The sequence below is a fragment of the Lotus japonicus genome, chromosome 2, assembly GCF_012489685.1.
Source record: "Lotus japonicus ecotype B-129 chromosome 2, LjGifu_v1.2".
NCBI classification, from domain to species: Eukaryota; Viridiplantae; Streptophyta; class Magnoliopsida; order Fabales; family Fabaceae; genus Lotus; species Lotus japonicus.
The window spans coordinates 12356812-12378850 of record NC_080042.1 but is presented as its reverse complement, the minus strand read 5'-3'; the positions used below and the strand labels follow the sequence as shown (position 1 = coordinate 12378850).

Sequence of the window (22039 nt, the reverse complement as noted above, 5' to 3'; positions counted from 1 at the left end):
TCCCCATGCCAGTCCTCAGTAGCGTTCCAGAACAAGAGGTTGATGTATCGTGATGGGAAACCTGAACAAGAGTTTATTGAATGGAATAAATTTATGAAGGAGAAAGTTCAGGAAAAGGCTAAGGATTGTATCAAAGTCGATAAAAGTTATAGCACGATTAGTATACGCTTAAACCTAGGGCAAGAGCGCTAGTGAATAGCTAATTTGCACTTAAAGACACGATGGAAACTAATTCCAAAAATCTTCAGAGAAATGTTAGAACTTCTCTTAATCCTTCCATGACAAGCATTTCGATGCGAAACCCTGAGATATACGAACGTCCGATTCCAATCCTCGGAGGTTTGCCGAAACTAAAACCCTGATAGTTCAAGAAACCTAGAATGAACGGTTGATGAAGACTTTTTCTATTCGGAGCTTCAAATGAAGATTCCACACGCGTACACCCATTTCTCTTGATGTTTCCAATCTTTCTTCAGAAGGAAGTTTTCTCTTCCGACATCCACTGCAAAAAGTAGTTTTTCGGGTAAAATAGATTTACACCGACTTTGGATTGTTTACCTTAATTCCAAGAAAACTCTTTTGAGTTTTGGAATTCTCTCGCCAAAACCTATCTTAGAATTTACGAAGAATGGCGCCGGAAAAATCGAAATCGCGAAATTTTCATTTTCCCGCATTTTTCCATCCCCTATAAATAGGAGAAAAATTGCAAAACTCTTCACCATTTCTACCCAAAACCCGCGAGCTCAAGGAGGAGGAAGGAGGAGAAGATTTTTGCCATTTCTTGCTTGATCGTTGCTCTGACAATTGCTGCTTGAAGGTATCGAGGTATAGATGCTAATCCTTATGTCTTTCTGTGCTCTAAGTTTTGAGGTTTTTGCAAAAATGTCCAAATAACTTCATCTTTCTATCTAAACCTCTTCCCTACGTGCTCAAGAGCATGTTTAGCGGATTACATTTCGCCGATTCTCGCCGAATTGCCGCCGAGTTTCAATTATGCTCCAAATACCCATTTTTAGACAAAGTTTCATCCTTTATACTAAAAACTCTCGACTTAGCTTAGTGCTAGTAGGATTAGTTGTCATAAACGTCGTTGGTGACGTCCCCATCCAATTTGTTTTTCGAAATTCCAATTTTGAAATTCTGAGCTAAAAATATTGACCAAAATACCCCTGCGACAGTTTTCGATCCGATAATTTTACCGAGTTTAGATTCGCCTTAGTTACGACTAATGATAACCTAGGAACCAAGTGTGGTCGAAGAAAAATCAGCGCACACAATTAAAGTGTGTGGCCGTGAGCACCTCCAAGGGGGGAGGAAAATTTCTGTTTTCAAAAACTTGTCCAATCGCGTTAGATTATCGTACTTCGGAGTATATGCTACTTCGTGTAACCTTAGTGAGTATTGAGTGCTGAGTTTCTGACTGATTATGATGGAATTCTGTGATTTTTGCTCTAAGGTTCATTTGAGGAATTTCCCGAAGAACAAAGCGTGGAGTGTGAAGGAACGTTCGAGGATAACCCTGGAGGAACTACAGGTGAGGGCTACTCACTGAACTATTAGTTAATGCTTTAGGTGTCGACGAATTCGACTTGATTTACTGTTTATGCACTTGTTTGTGTTTGACTGGGAAAATGTTTTCTGAGGCTTCGGCTGACAATGATGATTACTCATCTATTGATTGTTTTTGAGATTGACTTACATGCTAAGTGCTACATGGTTAATCTAGGATGTGTTGATATATGTGCCATGACTATTCGATTGTGCTAATTTAACTATGCTATTACACATATATCTGTTATGCTTCAGAGTGAGGATAACGGGCAGGTTATGCCAATTTATTATGAGATTTTGGGAAGTTTGACGGGACGAACGGAGATTCGGGCCTTGTTATTGTTTTAGTGGATCGAGACATTCTCTGGGAGTTATATGGGATTATGGAAACTTTGAAACTCATAAGATTTGCCATAAAACTAAATGGAAACTATTTTACAAGGAAAATTCATAAGACATTAAACAACCTCTAAATCTTTAAATAATGATAACAATCTCGAAGAAAAACTTAGGATTCAAATCTTAGTTTTGGAAAATGAGAAGTTTCGTCGAGTCCAAGTGTTGAGGAAACTAATAAGTTCTGAGTATGTTGATACTCTTTTGCTCGAGGAGCAGTTTTGTTGTTGGGCTATCTAAAAGATAAGCCAGGAAACGGATAGTTTCTGAGTATGTTGATACTCTTTGCTCGCTGAGCAGTTTTGACCATCGGATGGAGATGAGTCGGATGATCCGAGGAATCATCATGAGATAATGTGTTTTTTAATTAATGGTCTTTTGTCGCAGAATCGACTTTTGCCTTAGGGTATGCTTTTAGAGACAATAAGTTAGCTAGAACACTTGGCGACGTGTCGAATGAGGTCGGAGACGTTGTTTGGCTAATCACTTGCATTCATGCACACATTAATGAGGTTAATACACGGGACGAACTACGGACCTCGGTGGATTCCAAAATGGTCATAAGACCCGGATTTTCGCGTAAGAACACTGCTAGGTGATTCTTAGTAGCAGACCGAAATGGCAGACCTTCGGGTTTACTGCTGATCTGACTACCGTTGTTGTTGGTGTAAGAGGCACGCGGGCCGAAATGGTCCCACCGTGGCTGGTGCTAGGGCTGATCCGTTGATGCCCAACCCTCCGGAATGCATCTTGTCAACCGGCATCTCATTCATGCAACATGCATACTGACTTAGTTGCCGAGTGTAATTGATACTTGTTAATCTATTTGATGCATGTTAATTGTTATTATTGTCGTTATATTCATTGTGAAATATACAACCCTAGGATGCTATCCATAACTTATAAGTCTAAGTGGCTACTCCTTAACCTGTATCTATTGGAGTTATTACTTACATAATTCTTTGGAGTTGACTCTCACGTCTTCTGTGTGTGTTTTGGCGGACTACGCCCATTGTCAGATGTCTTTGGCGGACTGGTTCACGATGGTCCACCCTTCGGGGGGGACTAGGTACGAGATGTTAGATCAGGATGACCCCGGTTCGTGGGTGGTCGACCCCGCTGGCCACCGAGCGACTTACTCGGGGAGGATTATGGAGGACTGTGTTGACCGTCTGGGACACTTGACGGAAGGAGTGCTGAGGAGATGCACTGTCAGCTTCAACTTGCCACCCGGCGTACACTGCGGACCCGGTGTAGGAGCACCACCACCACCATCATCTTCAGATGATGAGGACCCCTCAGAGGAGGAGCCTGTGGGAGGGACCTCTGCGGAGTCTAGCTCACCCACTGTTGCTGTCATTGATGACCATGGCTCGGGCCCTAAGCCCGTGAGGCCAGCACAGGAGCGTGTCGCGGTAGCGAGAGGAGGGAGGATGGTGTACATTGACTTAGTCGTTCTGGATTCCGATTCGGATGATGATCACGCTAGCATGTAGTTTTGAGTGCTGGTGTGAGCTCCTCTAGACAGGATTAGTGTAGGAGTAGAGTCATAGCTCTAGATGTCATTGTTTCATTTGGGGACAGGGTAGTTTCCTGACCGATAGCTTTTTGTGTGGTTTCTCTACGGAAATCACAGAGAGTTGGTTGGACTAGGGGGTCTTGTTTTAGGCCGTTTGGGCTGACTTATTCTCATTTTTTAGGGATTGTGCAGCGAACACTTGACCTATCCTTTTGGATTGTACATATTGCCTACGGGCGTTACTTTCTGTTACTTCCCGTCACTGGAGGTTACTCGTGACGTGGTTCGCTACTTACAGCGGGGGTTGTAATTATATATTGTACATTAGTCATGTTGTCTTTTATCTTTGAGTTTTATTTCATTAAGTTAGTAGTTTTATCAGTTAAACAAATCAAAAAAAAATATTCACGTTTTTCCGCTTTAATTTCTTTTTGGTTACTAAAGTGACGCCACCGAAATCGGGGTGTTACACGAGGAGTCATCTGAGCATGAGGAGGATGCGGATATTATTCCTGAGGTTGATGTTGATGTCATGCCAGAGGAGGGGGCACAGGGTGGCGAGGATGACCTGATCCAGAGGGTTGCGCTGTTTCCGGGGGGGCCTGTTGAGTTGTTGCTCCTCACGCATTATGCCGATCACAAGGCTCCCTGGACGTGGCATTAACTCCTACGCACTGACCCGCATTACGAGGACCGTCGACACTTGAGGGTGGTCACGGTGGGGGGGAAGGTATGGAACCTCCCTTGTGATGGCGATTCAGACAGTCATACATGGGTTTGAAAGCTGCTCCAGCAGACGGGTCTGTATCACCTACCCTGGTGCGGCTACCCGGAGACAGACTCAGGCCTCATATTGGCCCTTGTTGAGAGGTGGCATGAGGAGACCAATAGCTTCCACATGTCGTTCGGGTAGATGACTATAACCTTGGACGACGTGTTGGCTCTTCTCCATCTCCCCATGGGGTCGAGGTTCTATACGCCTGGCAGGGGGAGCGGGATGAGTGTGCAGCGCTCTGCGTCCAGCTCATGGGAGGATCAACTACTACTTATTTTGAGGAGTTTGATACGAATATGAGCCAGACTATTCGGTTTATGGTATTCGACAGTCTGTATAAGGCTGCGATGCGAGGTATGTCTTAATTATACTTGATTAAATTGTATCTATTTTTAGCGTATTATTGTAGGATGCTGCTCGGAGTTGGCTGGTGAACCAGCTTGGCGCGACGCTCTTTGCTAGCAAGAGCGGGGGATATCACACGACTGTCTATTGGATTGAGATGCTGGAGGACCTTGGGCGAGTGTCGGAGTACGCGTGGGGGCGCGATTGCGCTGGCTACGTTGTACGACCAGCTTAGTCGAGCATCCCGCAGGAAGACAGCCCAGATGGGAGGGTTCACTTCGCTCTTGCTAGGGTGGGCTTATGAGTACCTTTCCGACTGCGTCATTATCCGGAGGGCGGATCCGGACTACTCACAGGACCAGCCTAGGGCGCGGCGGTGGGTTACGTCCCGGATCGGGCATGCCGGATTAAATGAGAGGCGAGTCATGCTTGATGAGCTTACGGTGGATGATATTTTATGGATCCCATTTGAGGACCATCGGGCTCATCGACCGCGGGATCCGTGGGCCCTCTATTCTGGCTACATCAGGACACCATTAGGCCGGGCTGTGAGACGACATCTATCAGAGAGGGTTATGCGCCAGTTTGGCTACATACAGGATTTCTCTCGACACCCCTCTGAGATCCAGATGACGGGGTCCCTCGCTGAGACCGCAGATGCTGCATATGTTGACTTTGTGCCGCACCTGATCCCTCATGGGATCCCTGCTACATGTCCGAGAGACGCGGTGGCAGATTACATCAAGTGGTATAGCATTGTGTCTCATCGGTTCAACATCCCTGATGATAGGAGGGAGGAGCTTAGTGTCGTGGTAAGTTTGAATTCTAAACTTGTATATTATTTTATCCATTCAATTGTGATTTTTGTTAATGATATTTTCTTTGTACCTAAACATGTATATATTATTTTTTGCAGTCTGTTATGCGTCGGGGTGTGGAGATGTTGGAGCAGTCACTGGAGGTGTCAGATGCTCTTGCAGTAGGCACACAGGCCCGACTCCTCACTAAGGGGGTACTTGAACTTTTTAGATCGAGTTCCTTCATTGGTACCCAGGGAGTTGCCTTTGCTGCTGTTCGAGGAGCCGGAGCTGCGGAAGGCAGAGGTCGTGGAGGCAGAGGTCGTGGAGTCAGAGCCCGTGGAGAGGGTGCTCGTGGAGGTAGAGCTCGTGGACCTAGAGGAGGTCGTAGGGGAGGCGGTAGGGGTCGGGGTCGGGGAGAGTGATTCACTTGTATATTTGGTATATTTTTATGTGGACCATATGAGACTCTTTATATTATGACTCTTTTATTTACATGCTTTCTATTTTGACTCTTAATATTAAGACTCTTATAATGAAAAAAACCTTAATAACTACAACATAAATAATCCAATGCAGGAAAAATAACATAAATAATTCATGACAAACAGTTCAAAGGTTACACAACCAAATTATCTAGAAGCAACACGAAAAACAAAATTATTCCTCTGTGATATCGATGAAGTCATGGGGTCCACAATCCTTTGGAAATACCTTGACTACGTTGTGCAATGTTATATTCAGATAACAAACAGATCTTCTCGGTGCAAACAGAGCAACCTGCAAGTAATTTGCAGACTTTAATCTAACCATGCATAGTTGTCCAAATGAAGCAAGATTAATGTTTAGGTTCTAGAGGATAGACCTTTTGGAGAATGAGAATAGATCCAACAGTTATGTCATTCGCAAATTCACTGTGAGTGAAGACCTTGCGATGGATGATAGCATCAACGGTGCCCGTATGGTCCTAAATTATTGCAATCGTGAGAGAAAAAAATATGAACGATGTACGGTTAGAGAAAGGGGACAAAAGCAAGGAAATACCTTGAGGGTAACTTTCGCATCTCCGAAACCAATGGGAGTGCAAGATTTTATAACAGCAACAACATTCTCCACTCTCTCAACATTCGTTGTGATTGTGCCCGGCGGAGTGGCAAATCCCCACAATTACAGGGCTGAAAGGAGTGAAAGCCAAGCATTTGAATTGAAATCAGGATCGGTTTCGGTTGATCTGTGTTCGAGCACACGCCTCACGATTTCTTGGGTTGGAAGTAGTGGTGTGTTAGTGGTGGATCTACGGGCATACATGGTAGCCTGGATGGCGCCAGCCGGGCCAGGAATGAGAGGACGAGAGCTGCCAGAAGTGTTACCTTGACGTTTGCAATGGCGGATAAATGCATTTGCGTCTTGTTCCATTGTATGTTTTTTTATCTTGGTTACAAGACATGTTGAAGAGGATGAAGAAGAAGAAGAAGAGACAAGACACAATAGAGATTTATAGCAGAATGGTCAGAAGATTTATGGTGTATTGGTGGCTGGTAGAAGTGTGGTTGGGGTTGGTGGTCGAGAGTAATGTGAGGTTTCTAGTTCGTCGTGTAGTGGATGGAAATGACAAGACTTTGATGATGGAAATGACAGGAGGAGAATCACTCAGCAAGTTATGGTTCCCACACTTTCCTTTCTCTTCATTTTTCCTTGTCCTTATTTCTGCTTCTCTCTTCTGCACCTCTGTGATTTGCTAATTAATGAAATGAAATGACAAATGAGCTTTACTGCCTTATTTTGTAGCCTTAAATTAATTGACTAATGTGACAAGACTTTGTCTTTGTCTATTATTCGTGATGTGTTTCAACCAACTACTGTTTACTATGCAAGGACCATCAAATTAATATTACCAAAAGCAGCAAATGAACATTACACGCAGTGACCTGTCAATCTATGATGATGTCTACATAGTTATCCTTAACAACCTAAGGATAAGGGCCATGAAATTAATATTATAGAGCGTTTACAAATGAATATTACACGATAGGGAACACTCAATCTGTGGTGATGTCCACATAGTTATCCTGACTAGGACCAACAGGAACACCAAAATTCACAAGCCAAGCTTGGAATTCTACACTGAATATTTCTAAACGTGTACCATATGGGGCGCGCCAGTATTCGGAGGTAGTATCAGCATGCCATTGCCACTAGGGAGCAATAGACGACATAGGATGTCCAGGAGTTAAATGGAGCTACATCATAGAGAATAACCATAAAATTAGATAACTTCTAAATACAAAAATTAATTGACAAGCTAGTAGTTAACCAAAATATTAGTGTACTTAATCAAAATATACCTGTACAAAGTGTTTTATCACATGACCAATAGCTATAAAAGGATGCACATCTGGTGGATCAGCTCCTCTCAGTGGAAGGTATGTGTTACAACCCTTAGAGGAGAAGGTTATGAGAACCACTTGGAACCTTGTTGCCACAAGGTATCCCATCTCTAGCAGTTGCATCCATTTATCACGGGTGGTCGGGACACCAGGAGGAAGAGTGAGTCGAGCATGTAAGGCATTAACAATCGGTCTGGACCACATGTCGTCATACATCAACAAATTTTCTTCAAGTTCTCCTATCAACTGTGCCCTAACCCAAGGCCAACCGTCCTCACCGGAGGAATGCCTTACTAATGCAGCAATGGATCTATAGCCATAGTTACCATCATCCTCAACATTTGTAACTGTGTGTATATATGGATGGAGAAAGGCTGGAAAATGACTCATGAAATAGCTTGTATCAGACTTCTTCACACACTTCTTCCTCTTTGCTGGTTGTGAAGCCTTCTTTGCCGCTTTCATCTCCATGTCAACATGTTCAAACCCTGAAGGATCACGAGTCAAGGATCCTATTGCTCGACCCTTGGGTGGTTTGCTCTCCTTCAACTTAAGAGTGCGGTTGGACTTTATCCGAACCTCAAGAGTACACAGTGAAATGCTTTCAGGACAATATATCGCCCGAAGCTTCCTCCTTACCATACTCTGCCCTCTAGTATCCAAAGAATGGAAATAAAGTGTCAGTGCCTCAACTTCTGGGTGCATTTCTCCATGGTTTAGGCCGCAAATATTTGAGCTGCCAGTATCTGCAACAGGTACATGCTCCCAACTTAGGCTCTTCCAGAATGGATGAATTGCCTCATATGGAATTCTTCCGTAACCTGCAAGTTCACAAACGTGTCACATTCAATAACAAATAGAATTAATTGACAAGAGAGTGGTTGATCGGTAACCTGCAAGTTGACAACCGCAAGGTAGTCCATGAGTCTCTCTCAATAAGCAATCACATCTGTCGTAGGACTTCATTCTTGTTTGTTCAGCATCAATGAGTTGCAAGCATTTGTTTGACACAAATCCTCTAATATTTATGTAAAATGGGGTCTTGAAAATGTGATCAATTCTGTTAATACTACGCTCAAACGATGCTACTATCTCAGTGTGACGATTCATGGTCAAACTATGCGACGCATCCCATGAAGTGGCCAGGTCACCCTTGCTGTTCCGCAACATCATCTTCAAGCTGGCATGTGCACCTTCGGCCCTACAAACAAACAACGCCCCTTATTACTTTCTACTTTAAAACATATAAGAATTAATACTGTAATAATCTATCAAATGAAAAACATATAACAAGTAATAACATATCTTTTGTACCTGTTACTTGTTGTTGTTCCAAAATGCATCACATGATTTGTCCATGCCTTGGCGAATTTCTCCTTGTGGACCAACCATGTAGTAGAACAATAAGTGGTAAAGTTGTTGTATTTATCCTTGCACATTTTTAAACAATTCTATCCAATGACCTTCAAATTCTTCAACTGTTGCAACATCTACCAAGTCGGCCCACTTCTCCATAACCTCTGCAGCAAAATTATCTGTGCCAACATACAATTTGCACTTTGCCAAAACACATTTGTTAATGTGCCACAAGCATAATAAATGGGTAGTGGTGGGAAGGCTTTGATTAGCAGCACTCAATAAGGCCAGATCTCGGTCAGTCACAATCACTTTAGGCAACCTGGTTTGGTCGGCAATAAGAGACTTCATACACTCCAATGCCCAAATGTAGTCATCTGTGCCCTCACTAACAATGTAGCAGAATGCTATGGAGTATGTCTTATCTGTGGAAGTCAGGCCAACAATCTTGAGCAAGGGGAGTTTATATTTGCTTGTCTTGTAAGTGCAATCCATGATCACTACATAAGGGAATGTGTTGAATAGTTTGACAGCATTCGGATGAGCCCAAAATACATCTCTAATGACTTCCGATCCGGGTTCATGTCTTTCAAAGTGAACATACTTGTCACCGTCCAACTTCTTCAGCAAGTGTTGCATTTCAGTTAATGACCCACGAACGGATTTTCTAAACATCTTGCAAACACCATAAATTTTTCGGATGGTAGACAAGTTTGAAGGATTTTTTTCTTTCAAAGACAACAACATCTTTCTCGGTGGAACCCAAGTCTTAGCCTGTTTTATCACTTCCTCCTTCTCATCACTAGTTAGTCGACCAACGTAATTGTAGCCAAGTAGTGACCTACCTGGTTCATGGATGTGTATACCATCCATCACCTTCAGCCACAAATCTCTACCATTTTTCGTAGGTCGTCATTTTAGTCTAAAAGGACAACACATATTTTGTGTTGTCGTTCCTTCAACAAGATCAGGTTCTCTGTAGGGAGCATACAGACCATGCTTCTCACACCCCAGATTAACATATTCTTTTCTTCCATTAGCACCACTATCAGACTTTGTGATTACCACAACATATCTATTTCTAATCGAAATGTCGTGAACCCAATTGAGAAGATCATCTCGTGTAGGGAAAAGCTGTTTAATGATAAACAAGGCATAAGGCATAAACAAGGCATAAACAAAGCATAAACAAAACATGCAAACATTTGTTCAATGAATACCTGATTAGTTGCATATAAATGGGAGACATCTATACTTATACTCGGGGGTTCAAATGGTGGTGGTTGCTCCTCTTTAATGGTGGTCTGTGTAGGATGATCATTTTCCAATTCAACCTTAATCAATTGTGATTCACCAAAAATATAAGAGTCTGTCATCCCTGGAAGTGAAAACGGAAGTTTAAGTTTCATATTGAATACGGTAAATAAATGTTCATGTTGAATACGGCAAATCAATGTCCATATTAAATACAGCAAATAAATGTTCATATTTAATACGACGAATATGAACTTTTATTTGTCGTATTTGTTCGCGATGCAGAAGCCTTAAACTACCAACTTAACTACTTAAACTAACAACTAACTACTTAAACTAACTATAAATACAGTACTAAAAACTAACAACACTTACTAGGAGTTTAAAGCTTGGTGGTGGTGGTGGTGGTGATGGAAAGAAGAAATGTGGAGATGGTGGTGGTGGTGGGAAGAAGAAATGTGAGGGAGGAGAAGAGTAATGGTGTAAAAGGTTGTGTGGTCGAGTTATGGGGGCTGGTGGGGGGTTGTTCATGGAGGAGTAATGGTGGAGGGGTTGGTGGAGGGAGGAGTAATGGTGGAAAAGGTGATCAGACTGTCAGGAAAAAATACGGTTAATAATTAACCGTTTTCTATATATTGGGAATTGGGTTTCGAGCCCCACTTATGGGGCTCCCCACCCCACCTTTTTTTTTAAACCCAAAAGTACCCTACGGTTAATAAGAATACGGTTAATTATTAACCGTAGGGTACTTTTGGGTTTAAAAAAAAAGGTGGGGTGGGGAGCCCCATAGGTGGGGGATTTGGGATTTGGGTTTGGCACCCACCTATTGGGTTTGGCACCCCATGTATTCAATACGGAAATTTAATTTCCGTTTTCAAAACGGAATTTAAAATTCCGATTGGTTTTTTATATGCAATGAACGGTTGAAAATGTGCCACATATGCTAAAATACATAACGGTTTTTTAATTTCCGTTTTTTTCGTATTAAAATCGGAATTTAAATTCCCGTTTTTAATAAAGTGGGGTGCGAAACCCAATAGGTGGGGTGCCAAACCAAATTCCCCATAGTGGGGCTCGAAACCCAATTCCCGTGTTCCATTATCTTCCTCAGCTTTCTAACCTCCCGACCACCATTGCATATCTTTTGATCCATTCTTCCTTCTTTCTCATTTTATGTTCCTTTCATTTTCATTTCTGTTTTATTCTCCTTTCACCAGTTTCTTCCTCTTCTTCTTCTTTCCCATTCTTCTTCATTCTTCTTTTTGGATTTTCTACGTTTGCAATTTGTGCTTCCCGAAACTTCAACACCTTATCCCTGCTTCGGTGGTTCACCACGGTGGTGCTTTCCTTTGCGGCGCAGATTGTTCGATCTTATTTTCATCTTACGCCATCTGCAACAGGTCAATCTCTACTAGTATATATCAATTACAGAGAAATTTAGAATCTGGGGGAGAAGAAGTCCGGAGATGATGGTGGTTGAATCACTATTTAAGATGCAAATTGATTGATGATCCCAGATGCATTTGTTCTCAAACGAAAATGAATAATTAATCAATCTCGTAAGAAGATTGATTGTAGATGCAGAAGTTTTCAGGGTTTAGGGTAGAAGATTGATTGCAGATGCAGAAACCTACTTTGTTTTTTCCCCTGATTTTAATTTTTCATTTAACAAAATCATTTTCAAAATGAGTCTGACATGGCAAAATGAAAAATTTCTATTGGGTGATTGTGTGAAGTGATATTACACTGTCAGTGCACCCCATTAATCTGATAAAAAAATTATAATAAAAAGGATTTTTTTTTTGATACAATAATGAAAAGGATTATATGAATTGTTTTGGTTAAAAAAGGATTATATGAATTAAAACGGTTTTCTGTGTTAACAGGAAAAAAAAAACAATTGTTTTCTACGTTCCAATCAAGTTTTTGGGCTATTTAAAAAACAATCTAGTTTTTAGGCCCACAAAATAAAAAATATATTCTAGGTTGGGTCCGATAAGTTTAGGGCCAGGAAGAGTGGGCACATTAAAGCGTCAGGTCTTTTTGTGTCCTTGTTATAGACCGCCCCAAAAAACAACAGTTTATGTGCATTTAGAAAATCAATATAAAAATATTGACTAAAAATTGAAAATACATAAAATTAGGAAACAAAACAAAAGTAACAAAAAAATCGAATAAAAATATTAAGGATGGAGTTTCCCAATATATAAATAGGAGTATAATGTACTCTCTCAGTTCTATTTATAAGTTTATAAGTTACGTTCAAAAAAAGTTTATAAGTTGTTTATAACTAATTAAGTTAGTTAAGATTAGTAAGTCTCACCGACAAGACGTCTAGTGGTAAACAAGCTAGACTCTGTAAAGATGAGAGTACAAGTTCAAATCTCAGAAAAAGACATTTGTTGTAAGGACATGCAACCATTTCCTGAATGGGTGGCGACATACGTCAAAGACAAAAAAAAAAAATTAGTTATTAATCTCAAGTCTTTAAAAAAATTATGCTGATTTTTTTAACTCACCCTATTGAAAAACTAAAAAAATTTGATAATGTTTTTGGTGAACAGTAAATGTTAGATAATTGAATATGGTGCATCCAATATTAAAGGTAAAGTTGGAAAAATGATTTAATGTTTCATAGTATTGGGAAAGTTGTATACTTTGATTGTAGGGGTACCCTTTTAATGTTTATATTAGGCATAACTTTATGAACTAGTAATAAAGTATTTCGGTTTATGTAGAGCTCTTCTTAGCTTTTGTTTACCACAGGTGAGGCAGAGTTGATTTGAGTCGATGTTGAGCATGGTTCGCGTTTGGGTTTTCAGATGCTCCGGCTACCATGGTTCGTGCTATGAAGATGTTTGCTGGATCCGTTTTGGTCGATCTTATGTCGCTTCTGTTTCTTGATTTTGGAGGTTTTGGTTGGTTTTTCCTTTTCTGTTGCAGTTTGCTTAGGCTTTGGGTCCCAGCTCTATAGCGTGTGTTTGTCTTATCCTGTTGGGTTGGATTTGGCACCCCAGGTACCGGATCTGGCACCCCGGACTTTTTAAAAAAATGCCAGAACTATCCTTTGAAACTTTAAGTTTCAAAGTACTTCGGAACTTTAAGTTCCAAACTACCTCGGAACTTTACGTTCCAAAGTACTAATATGATATTATTGTACTAATTTAAAGTTGCAATGACATTGTGATATAATTGTTGTTGGTTCTTTTCCTGCAAATGATTATTGCACTTTGTACAATTTCATTTGTTAGTGTTGCTTGCAATGAATGAAATCAAATCATAGAGTAAAGCAATAATGGAGAGGGTTACAAAATGCAATAATCATTTGGAACTTTAACTTTATAACTTAATTCGGAACTTTAAGTTCCAAAGTACTTCAGAACTTTAACTTCCAAAGTACTAAAAAACATGGGGTATTAATTCTAGTTGCAATGGCTTCGGAACTTTAAGTTCCAAAGTACTTAGAAAGAGGGCATTTCCCTATTTCCCCACTTTGAAGTGAGGTGGCAAATCTAGTATGTGGGGTGGCAAATCTCAACCCCGTCTTTTTGGTTGGCACTACTTGTAGGATCTCTATTTTCAGGTGTCGTGCTGCTTGATATTATTTTATTTAGTTAAATTTTTCGTTGCTTACAGCTTCTAATGGAGACCTCTGTAGGCTTTAGGGGTTGTTGTTTGGTAAGGTGTTAAAGCATTGTTTCATGCTTGTAGGGTTATTTCAAAGGTTTTTTTGCTGTAAGAGCTGGGTTTTGCTGACATTTTTGTTAGCATGGTAACTGTACCTGTGTTGAAAGGGATATTTCTCAACTTATATATATATATATATATATATATATATATATATATATTTCATTTTCATAAAAAAAAACATTTCTTTTTGTTAGGCATAATTTTTGGGTGATCTTTTGTATATTTACGCGACTTCATTGTGAAAAAGAACAGAACACAAATTTCCTTTTGTCAAACAATATCTGTTCATGATATCAAGAGCAAGGTTGACTCACTAAATGTGAGAAAAGCAAGAACTCAATTTCTTCCAGCCTCCTAAGAAACGAAGGACCACCATGAAAAGTGGCCAGGATAGCAAAAAGAAGTGGATGTCCCTCCTTACTATCTCCATCATGCTTGGGACCGAACTCGAAAGTTGATTCATTGACAATAACAACATTTGTAGCTCAGGCATGATCCTTAAACCTGTCGATGGCATTGTACACTACACTCATGTGCACCAACAAAGAGCAGTTGACAAGAGTGGAGTGTAAGGTTCCGTGAAGGGGGTGTAGCCTTAGATACTCCACTGGTGAAGTTGTGGAACAAGTAGATAAGTTGCAACTTTGATTCAAAGAAGTGTGTCAAAGAATGAGTTCGACAACATATTAAGGAACCAAAGAGAGGTGAGCCGTGGTGGTGCCAGAAGGAGGTTATTGGCAAATGACAAGTTTGAGAATTTGAAGTTGGTGAGTTTGACGCAAGTTTGAGAATTTGAAGTTGGTGAGGTTGACACCAAGGGGAGGGTACTAGAGAATCTGTTTTTATGGAGGTAAAAGGCGCAAAGGTAGAGGCAGCGTGAGAGAGAAGAATGGAGGCATTGAAGTTAGAGGAGTAGTGGCTAAGCCTGCTAAGCACGTGGACCCAATTGTTGAAACAAGCAAAGTGCCGCTAAAACAAGATTAAAACTAATTGAGCAATAACGATAAAGTAGCTGCCTAAAACCAAACCAAAACAAAATTTAAACCATTTTATAACCAGATCTAAAGCAGTTTGAAATCAGTACCAAAATAAAACCGTTTAAGGGGGGTCAAAGTGGTTCAGTTGATAAATCAAAATCATATCGGTTTTAAATTTGATATGGATTGGTTTTCTAAAACCAAACTATTGCATACCCCTAGTTTCCATAGTGGCATACATTGACACCTACATATGGTTGAAGAAAAATATTTGAATTGTTAAGTAGTACAGCAAAAAATAACCATATACGTGGACAATTGTCCAACTTCTGATCAGGTTTACTCCCCCCCAACCTTACCAACAAATAAAATCAATGGGGAAACAAAAAGTCCATCGTGTTACAATTGTCCAACATCAACAAAACAAAAAAATTCAACTATGAACAGCCTCAGTACAGTCTAAAAGCTATCACTCTATAAAAGCCAATTGACAGTAATGTTGCCAAGCCATGTGAACAATGGGAACTGGACCAAAGCAATGAAGAGCAAGAGATAGTGGTGTTTGCTGGAGTCATAAGTCCTAACCTCCGCAAAAAGAACTCTCTTCATTGTTTTCACCAAAAATACTGCCATGCATAAACAGGTCCATGGCATCAAAAAGTAGTAGGAGTAGCCCAAAATTATTCTTCCAAGAACAGCCAAACATATGCCAGTGAAAGTATATCCAGCATATGCTATGATGTCCAGCAGTGGAGCTTCCCCACTGCCCAGTGAAAGCAAAGTCATCTTAAGCAGTGAGGCTTGCATAAACCAACCAAGCAATCCCTTGATGAATAACAAGTTCAAAGCCTCTGGACTAAACCTGGACATAAATACAACATCTTTAAGGAAACCATGACAAAGCATGTTATAGATAAGCATAGTTAGCTAGTAGTTTAGTTAGTTAGCAGAGGCAGTTTTAGTTAGAGGGAGCTAGTTAGAGGGAGAAACCATGACAAAGCATGAGATAGATAAGAATAGTTAGCTAGTAGTTTAGTTAGTTAGCAGAGGCCGCTCTAGTTAGTCAGTGTTAGTTAGAAGGTGAGAGAGGAAATGTTATAAGAGATAGTTAGTGAAAAAGATCATCTTTGGGATCATTTGTATTTGTAATTCAGAATTAGGGAGAGCTGCTGAAACTCTCGAATTAATCAGCAACCACTCTAGTTTGATATTATTGAATAATATATTTTTCTTTCTTCTTATTGCCTATCACTATGGAAGAGAATAGAGATAGAAATGAGTTATATGAACTAAACAGAAATCTCAGTGTAACTAGACAGTTGACACAACACAATCTTGAAAATTTGAAAATAACAAGCATGAAATAATAATTAGCAATCTCTATAACATCTATGAAGCTAAAAAAAACTTATATGGATTGGCTTCCGAAAATGTGCTTACAATTTCTTTTGTTGGAAACACAACATAAAGTTAATTTGGATCTGAAAAATAACAATTAGAAAAGCTCATGTAATCAAAACTGCTAACAGAGTACTGTGTGTTATTGCACCAGTAGGTGGCAACATGTATTCCCCTCCAACGGCCGCAGCCATACCACACAAATAGTGATCATGGAACAATTAAAAAATTCACATTCACACAACAGAATAGTGAAATTAGAAGAACGAAAACAAATCCATCAACTGCCTCAATATTAACGAGAATAAAGATAAAACAGTATATGATTATTGTAATCCCTAACAGTTCAAGAGCCCTAATTTCTAGTGTAAGTAGCATTCCATTACTTGTGAGTCCTAAAGTCAATTTTGAAAAGTAATATCAATAACAGGTGTTTTAGCATGAGCAGGAAAATTTATTCAGCTAAAATTTATGGTGATTTCTAACCCTACCTATTAGAATTTGGCTAAGAGTCTAAGACCTTACTCTACCCCAAAAGCTAATTTAGAGGTGAGGACTGACTTCCCATTTATCTCTAGCCAATGAGACTTCTCAACACACCCCATCACGCCCAAGGAAGACATTTGGAGCATGGGATCTGCAGGAATGAACATCTTCCGGTGGCTCATATATGGGTGGTATGCAATAAAATAGACTTTTGATACCATATTAGAATTTGGGTAAAGCCTAACTCTACCTCAAATGCTAGCTTAGAGGGGAAGGTTGCTATACAATTTATAAACACTTATTGGCCCATATCTCTAGTCAATGCAGAACTTCTCAACTCTACCAACAAAGAACAACACTCAATGATGTAAGAATGAAGAAACACAAGTTATAAATTTTGAGAGGAAGGGGAAGAGGAAACTCTATTTTTCATGAAGATTTCTATCTGTAAATTTGTGAAAAACAAATAGAATATGTCCCCTAAATAATATGGGATTAAGGTAGAGGACACAGAGAAGCACTTACTTTCCATGAAGACCCAATGAGAGGCCAGCAAGAACAACGTAGGTACCGAATGCCATCAATGGAATGTATAGGTCTGGTGCATTTATGTCATAAATAGGTGGTTTATAGGACAACCTACCCCCGACTGGCTCAGTAATTCTAGTCCAGTGGCCCTGAACCATAAAAAAAAAACAGATAAGACAGCATGAAGATAAAATAAGATTATCAAATGAAAATAAAAGAAAAGAAATGAAGAAGAGTTTGATGTTACAGTTTACCCTGTGTAGAAATGGAAACAAAACCACCTTCAATTTGTTCTTAACATAATGGTCATTCACTTGAAAGTAGTATTGGGGATCAGAGAAATACCGGCTTATCTGTAATTCAATAGAGAATATTAATTTAAAAATGAAAACCTTGACTTAACACCTTAAGAGAACATTTATAATTGAGGTCAGCAAAGATAGCAAATAAAGGTCAATTAAGCACTTTGATGTATTTTTTTTTGCTACAATGGTTTTCCCCTCCAACATTAGTTGAGCCTAAACTGATTGATATATATATATATATATATATGATATATATATGATATATATATATATATATATATATATATATATATTATATAATCATGATTGCAGGTGAGAGAGCATATGCGATATAAGAATGAGATATAAAAAGTAGAAATATTTGAGTATTTCCTCAATATCAATGTTTAAGGAACATCAAAAGATGTAACGAGTCACATGGAAAATTAAATCATTAGGAAGAGAAAATAGAATGCTAGTTATTACTTACATTGCTTTGGACATACTCAGAGCTTGATCCCAAAATCTTTCCTCCATAGGCACCCAGTCCACCTCGAATAAGTCCTGAACCAGCAACTTGAAATGCATTCCCAAAAGGATTCGCTTGTGAACTTGTTGGAGGCTGTGGCACCCCAGGTTGGGATCCAACGTTATTATACATTACTACTACTGTCATAACAAAACAACAAAACCAGAGAAGCAATCAGAAACAATTCCAATGCACAAAAATATTAATATCAAACATCACAAAATACACTTATAAAGAAACCCTCTTCACATGAAACCTCACTGTGCCCAAATATTACAGTTACCCGGTATGCACAGGCTTGTTATACATGTTGTATTATTTTATTACAATCTCAACAAATGATTTTTTCAACATAAGCTCTCAATTTATCCTCTAAAATGCATCACTATTGTTTTAAGGAACCAAATCCAGCTGAAATGATACCCAAGATCCATTTCAGGCACGGATTGACATTCCATAAGGCATAGAGACCAACATTTTAACAAATCATTACCAATAATCAAATGCAACTAGCATTTATCAATGATTTGAACAGGTGAAGACCCCATGTTACCAATTTTTCATTTATCAATGATCTTGAACAGGTGCCAAACTACCAACAATGCAAATAAACACCGAAATAATCGTAGATTCACAATTCATAAAAAAAAAAAAAAAACTTTGAAATTCGCAATTGCATGCAAATCCGAAGACGATCTAATAACCAAAAGAGTGAAAAGCTGAAAGCTTTAAGGCCATAGAGAAAGAGAGGGAGCAGAATCGATTACGGGTAGAGAAAACGTAGCAGAATCTGAATAGATATTTAATGGGAAAAATTGGAATTTCAAATCTATGAAGAGAAATTACGAACCTAGAAGAGAATAGGAGAAGAACGAAAGTGGTTGCGGTGGAAACAAGAACAAAGAACGGTGGCTCCGGTGAAGAAACTCACTGGGATCTGAGAGCTCAGAACTGCACAAGCAAAAACGCTATTGTGAGGACGCGTTTTTCCTTCATCTTTTTTCTTTATACTAGTGTTTTTTACTCGCATTGCACGGGAAATATATCTATTGTATTTGATACATTAATTAATACTTTGATTATTAAAAATATATTAAACAACGAATGAAATAGAAAAGTCAGAATTGATGAGTAAAGTGAACATAAAGACTTCTCTTCTAAGCCCGATTGAGACCAAGAGGAACTCATTTCACATTCTTTGTAAATATGAAGACGATAACACAAATCATAGATATAAGGAATTATTAACATATTAGTCTTAAAAAAAAATTAATGTGATAGTAGCACAAATCAGGATTGTATAAGATATATCATAAAGTATAACATTATTGTGTTTATTCCAACTAAGTAGAGATGACAATGGGTAAGTACTATAGTACCATCTCCATACCCGCGTTTTTAAAAATTACATGTACCCGTCTCCATACTCACGTGGGTAGCAACTCGAAGCTCTCCACCTTTAGACAATTCAATGTCATTATAGAAAGCTATTCATCTGTGTCAAAATCTAAATCTATGGATGACAATGGGTCTCAAAATCATCGGGTACCCGCAAAAAATATCCATTATGGGTAGGGTAAAAAAAACCGCTAAATGGGTATGAGGTTGAGTATAGATAATTACCCGCAAAAAATAGAGGGTATGGGTGCGGGTATGGGTACTATAGTATCCAACCGGCCCATATCCGCACACACATGTTGTTATTATTATTATTATTATTATTTGGAAATATATTAACAAATTAACTTAAGCTATAGCTTTCAAACTCACTCTTTTAAAAAAAAAGTTTGGGATATATTAATTAATACTCTAAAAATAAATAATAAATAAATTAAGATAAAATCAAGAAATAAACCACTTAAATCCTAATCAAATCTAAAATTTAAAAATGTATTTTTTTACTCTAAAAATAAATAAAAAATAAATTAAGATAAAATCAAAAAATAAACAACATAAATCCTAATCAAATCTAAAATTTTAAAATGTATTTTTTTATGAGAATTAATCTGAGAATGACACGTGTTATTTTTTTTTTCCAATTAGTGAATATTCTGCACCCTAAAAGATTTTCTTTTCCTCAATCCTTTTGCTTTTGATTAAGAAGATGAAAGCATAAATCCTTAAAGCATATGACATCTTACAATTAGTTGAAGAACAAAATCAATTCATGAAGAAGATTGAAACAGAAACCCAAAATGAAGTCTTGAAGAACAAAATACCCTCTTTCACCAATTTGAAAGGACTGTGGTGAAAGAATTGTATTTAGTGTATTTGTGAATCTTGGGGTAGAGCCCTTGTGAAACAAAAAGTCAAAGGAACATTTCAGTCAAGAGAAACAAAAAATGATGTATTGCCCCATATGTGCGCACCCCAGTAAATTATCTATATATGTAAGAAAAAAACAAAATAATTCTCTCACCCAAAATAATTGTGGTTACTTCACTAATAAACTTATACTAACAATCAATTTAAATTGAACTTAAGAAAATATATAGAGTAAAGTAAGATAAGTCACCCAATTGGCATACTAAAACATGAGTATATGCAAAACTAATGAGTTTGAGGAAAACATGAACCAACCTTAAGAATGAGCTAACCATACTCATGAAGATTAAATGTGAGCTCTTCATATGGTTTCATCAATTTGACTGACCTGTGCATCATTAAAAAAAAAATTAGTAAGTTGTGCATCATTCACATACAGTGCAAATAGTATGCTTATACACACATCTAAAACATGATAGAAATGAATATAAATTCAGGCTATCCTAAGTTTCGTAAATTTCTATAAATTATACCAAAATCTGGTTTAAAATGGCTTCAAACGCATGGATTTCTACAAACTATACTAAAATCTAGTTTAAAAAAATACAAAAGCGGAAGTAGAACAATAGAAAAAACATTACGTCTTCAACAATGATTCGTTAAAGGGTCTATACAAAAATTTGTAAACTTTTTGATCAAAACACACAAAATATGTGAAATTTAAGAATCCAGGATTGAATTACGAACAAAGGATAAACTGAAATAACACAAACCATCAATCACAACATGATAAACTCTTCTTCACGTAACATCATCTTACGGCATACCTCTGTCATGATCGTGACATGTGGCAGAGGTAGAAATAGCAGCTATCAAATCTCTGCGTGTCCATGGTAGCTTTGTGGACCCTCAGCACCAAATCAACTCCCTTTTCTTAGAATTAGCATTAAATAAATAATAAGATAAATTAAGATAAAATCAAGAAATAAACAACCTAAATCCTAATCAAATCTAAACTATAAAAATGTACTAAATAAAGATAGATAAAAACTACCAAAATCTAGCAAATCACAATAAAAAACTCATAAAATCCTGAATTAAATGAAAATATGAAAATTCAATAAAAATACCATAAAAATTCATTTATACTCTAAATGTAACTCAAAAATAAAATAAAATATTTCATGAAATTAAAATTAAATAAATAAGGATAGATAAAAACTATTAAAATCTAGTAAATCACAATAAAAACTCATAAAATCCTGCATTAATTAAAAATTCAAAAATTCAATAAAAATTAATTATTATACTCTATAAATAAATGTAAAATAAAATAAAATATTTCCTGGAAGTAAAATTAAATAAATAATAAGATAAAATTAAGAAATAAACAACCTAAATTCTAATCAAATCTAAAATTTAAAAAGGTACTAAATAAAGATAGATAAAACCTACTAAGTCTAGCAAATCACAATAAAAACTCATAAAATCTTGAATTAATT

At 38.1% G+C, this 22039-nt stretch overlaps 1 protein-coding gene across 2 annotated transcripts; it reads right to left on the bottom strand.

Annotated features, from left to right (window-relative positions):
- Nucleotides 1-15301: 15301 nt before the first annotated feature.
- LOC130737608 (uncharacterized) lies at nucleotides 15302-19281 on the bottom strand. Of its 2 annotated transcripts, none has more exons than XM_057589420.1 (5): nucleotides 19123-19281; nucleotides 18234-18412; nucleotides 17714-17812; nucleotides 17457-17608; nucleotides 15302-15909 (listed from the first exon to the last, which is right to left on the bottom strand). In XM_057589420.1, the coding sequence occupies exons 2-5, from the start codon at nucleotides 18402-18404 to the stop codon at nucleotides 15522-15524; spliced, it is 810 nt and encodes a 269-aa protein (XP_057445403.1). In that variant the 5' UTR covers nucleotides 18405-18412; nucleotides 19123-19281; the 3' UTR covers nucleotides 15302-15521. The 2 variants fall into 2 exon arrangements, with proteins under 2 accessions (XP_057445403.1, XP_057445404.1); XM_057589421.1 differs by having other exon boundaries at nucleotides 18234-18409; nucleotides 19123-19261.
- Nucleotides 19282-22039: the final 2758 nt, after the last annotated feature.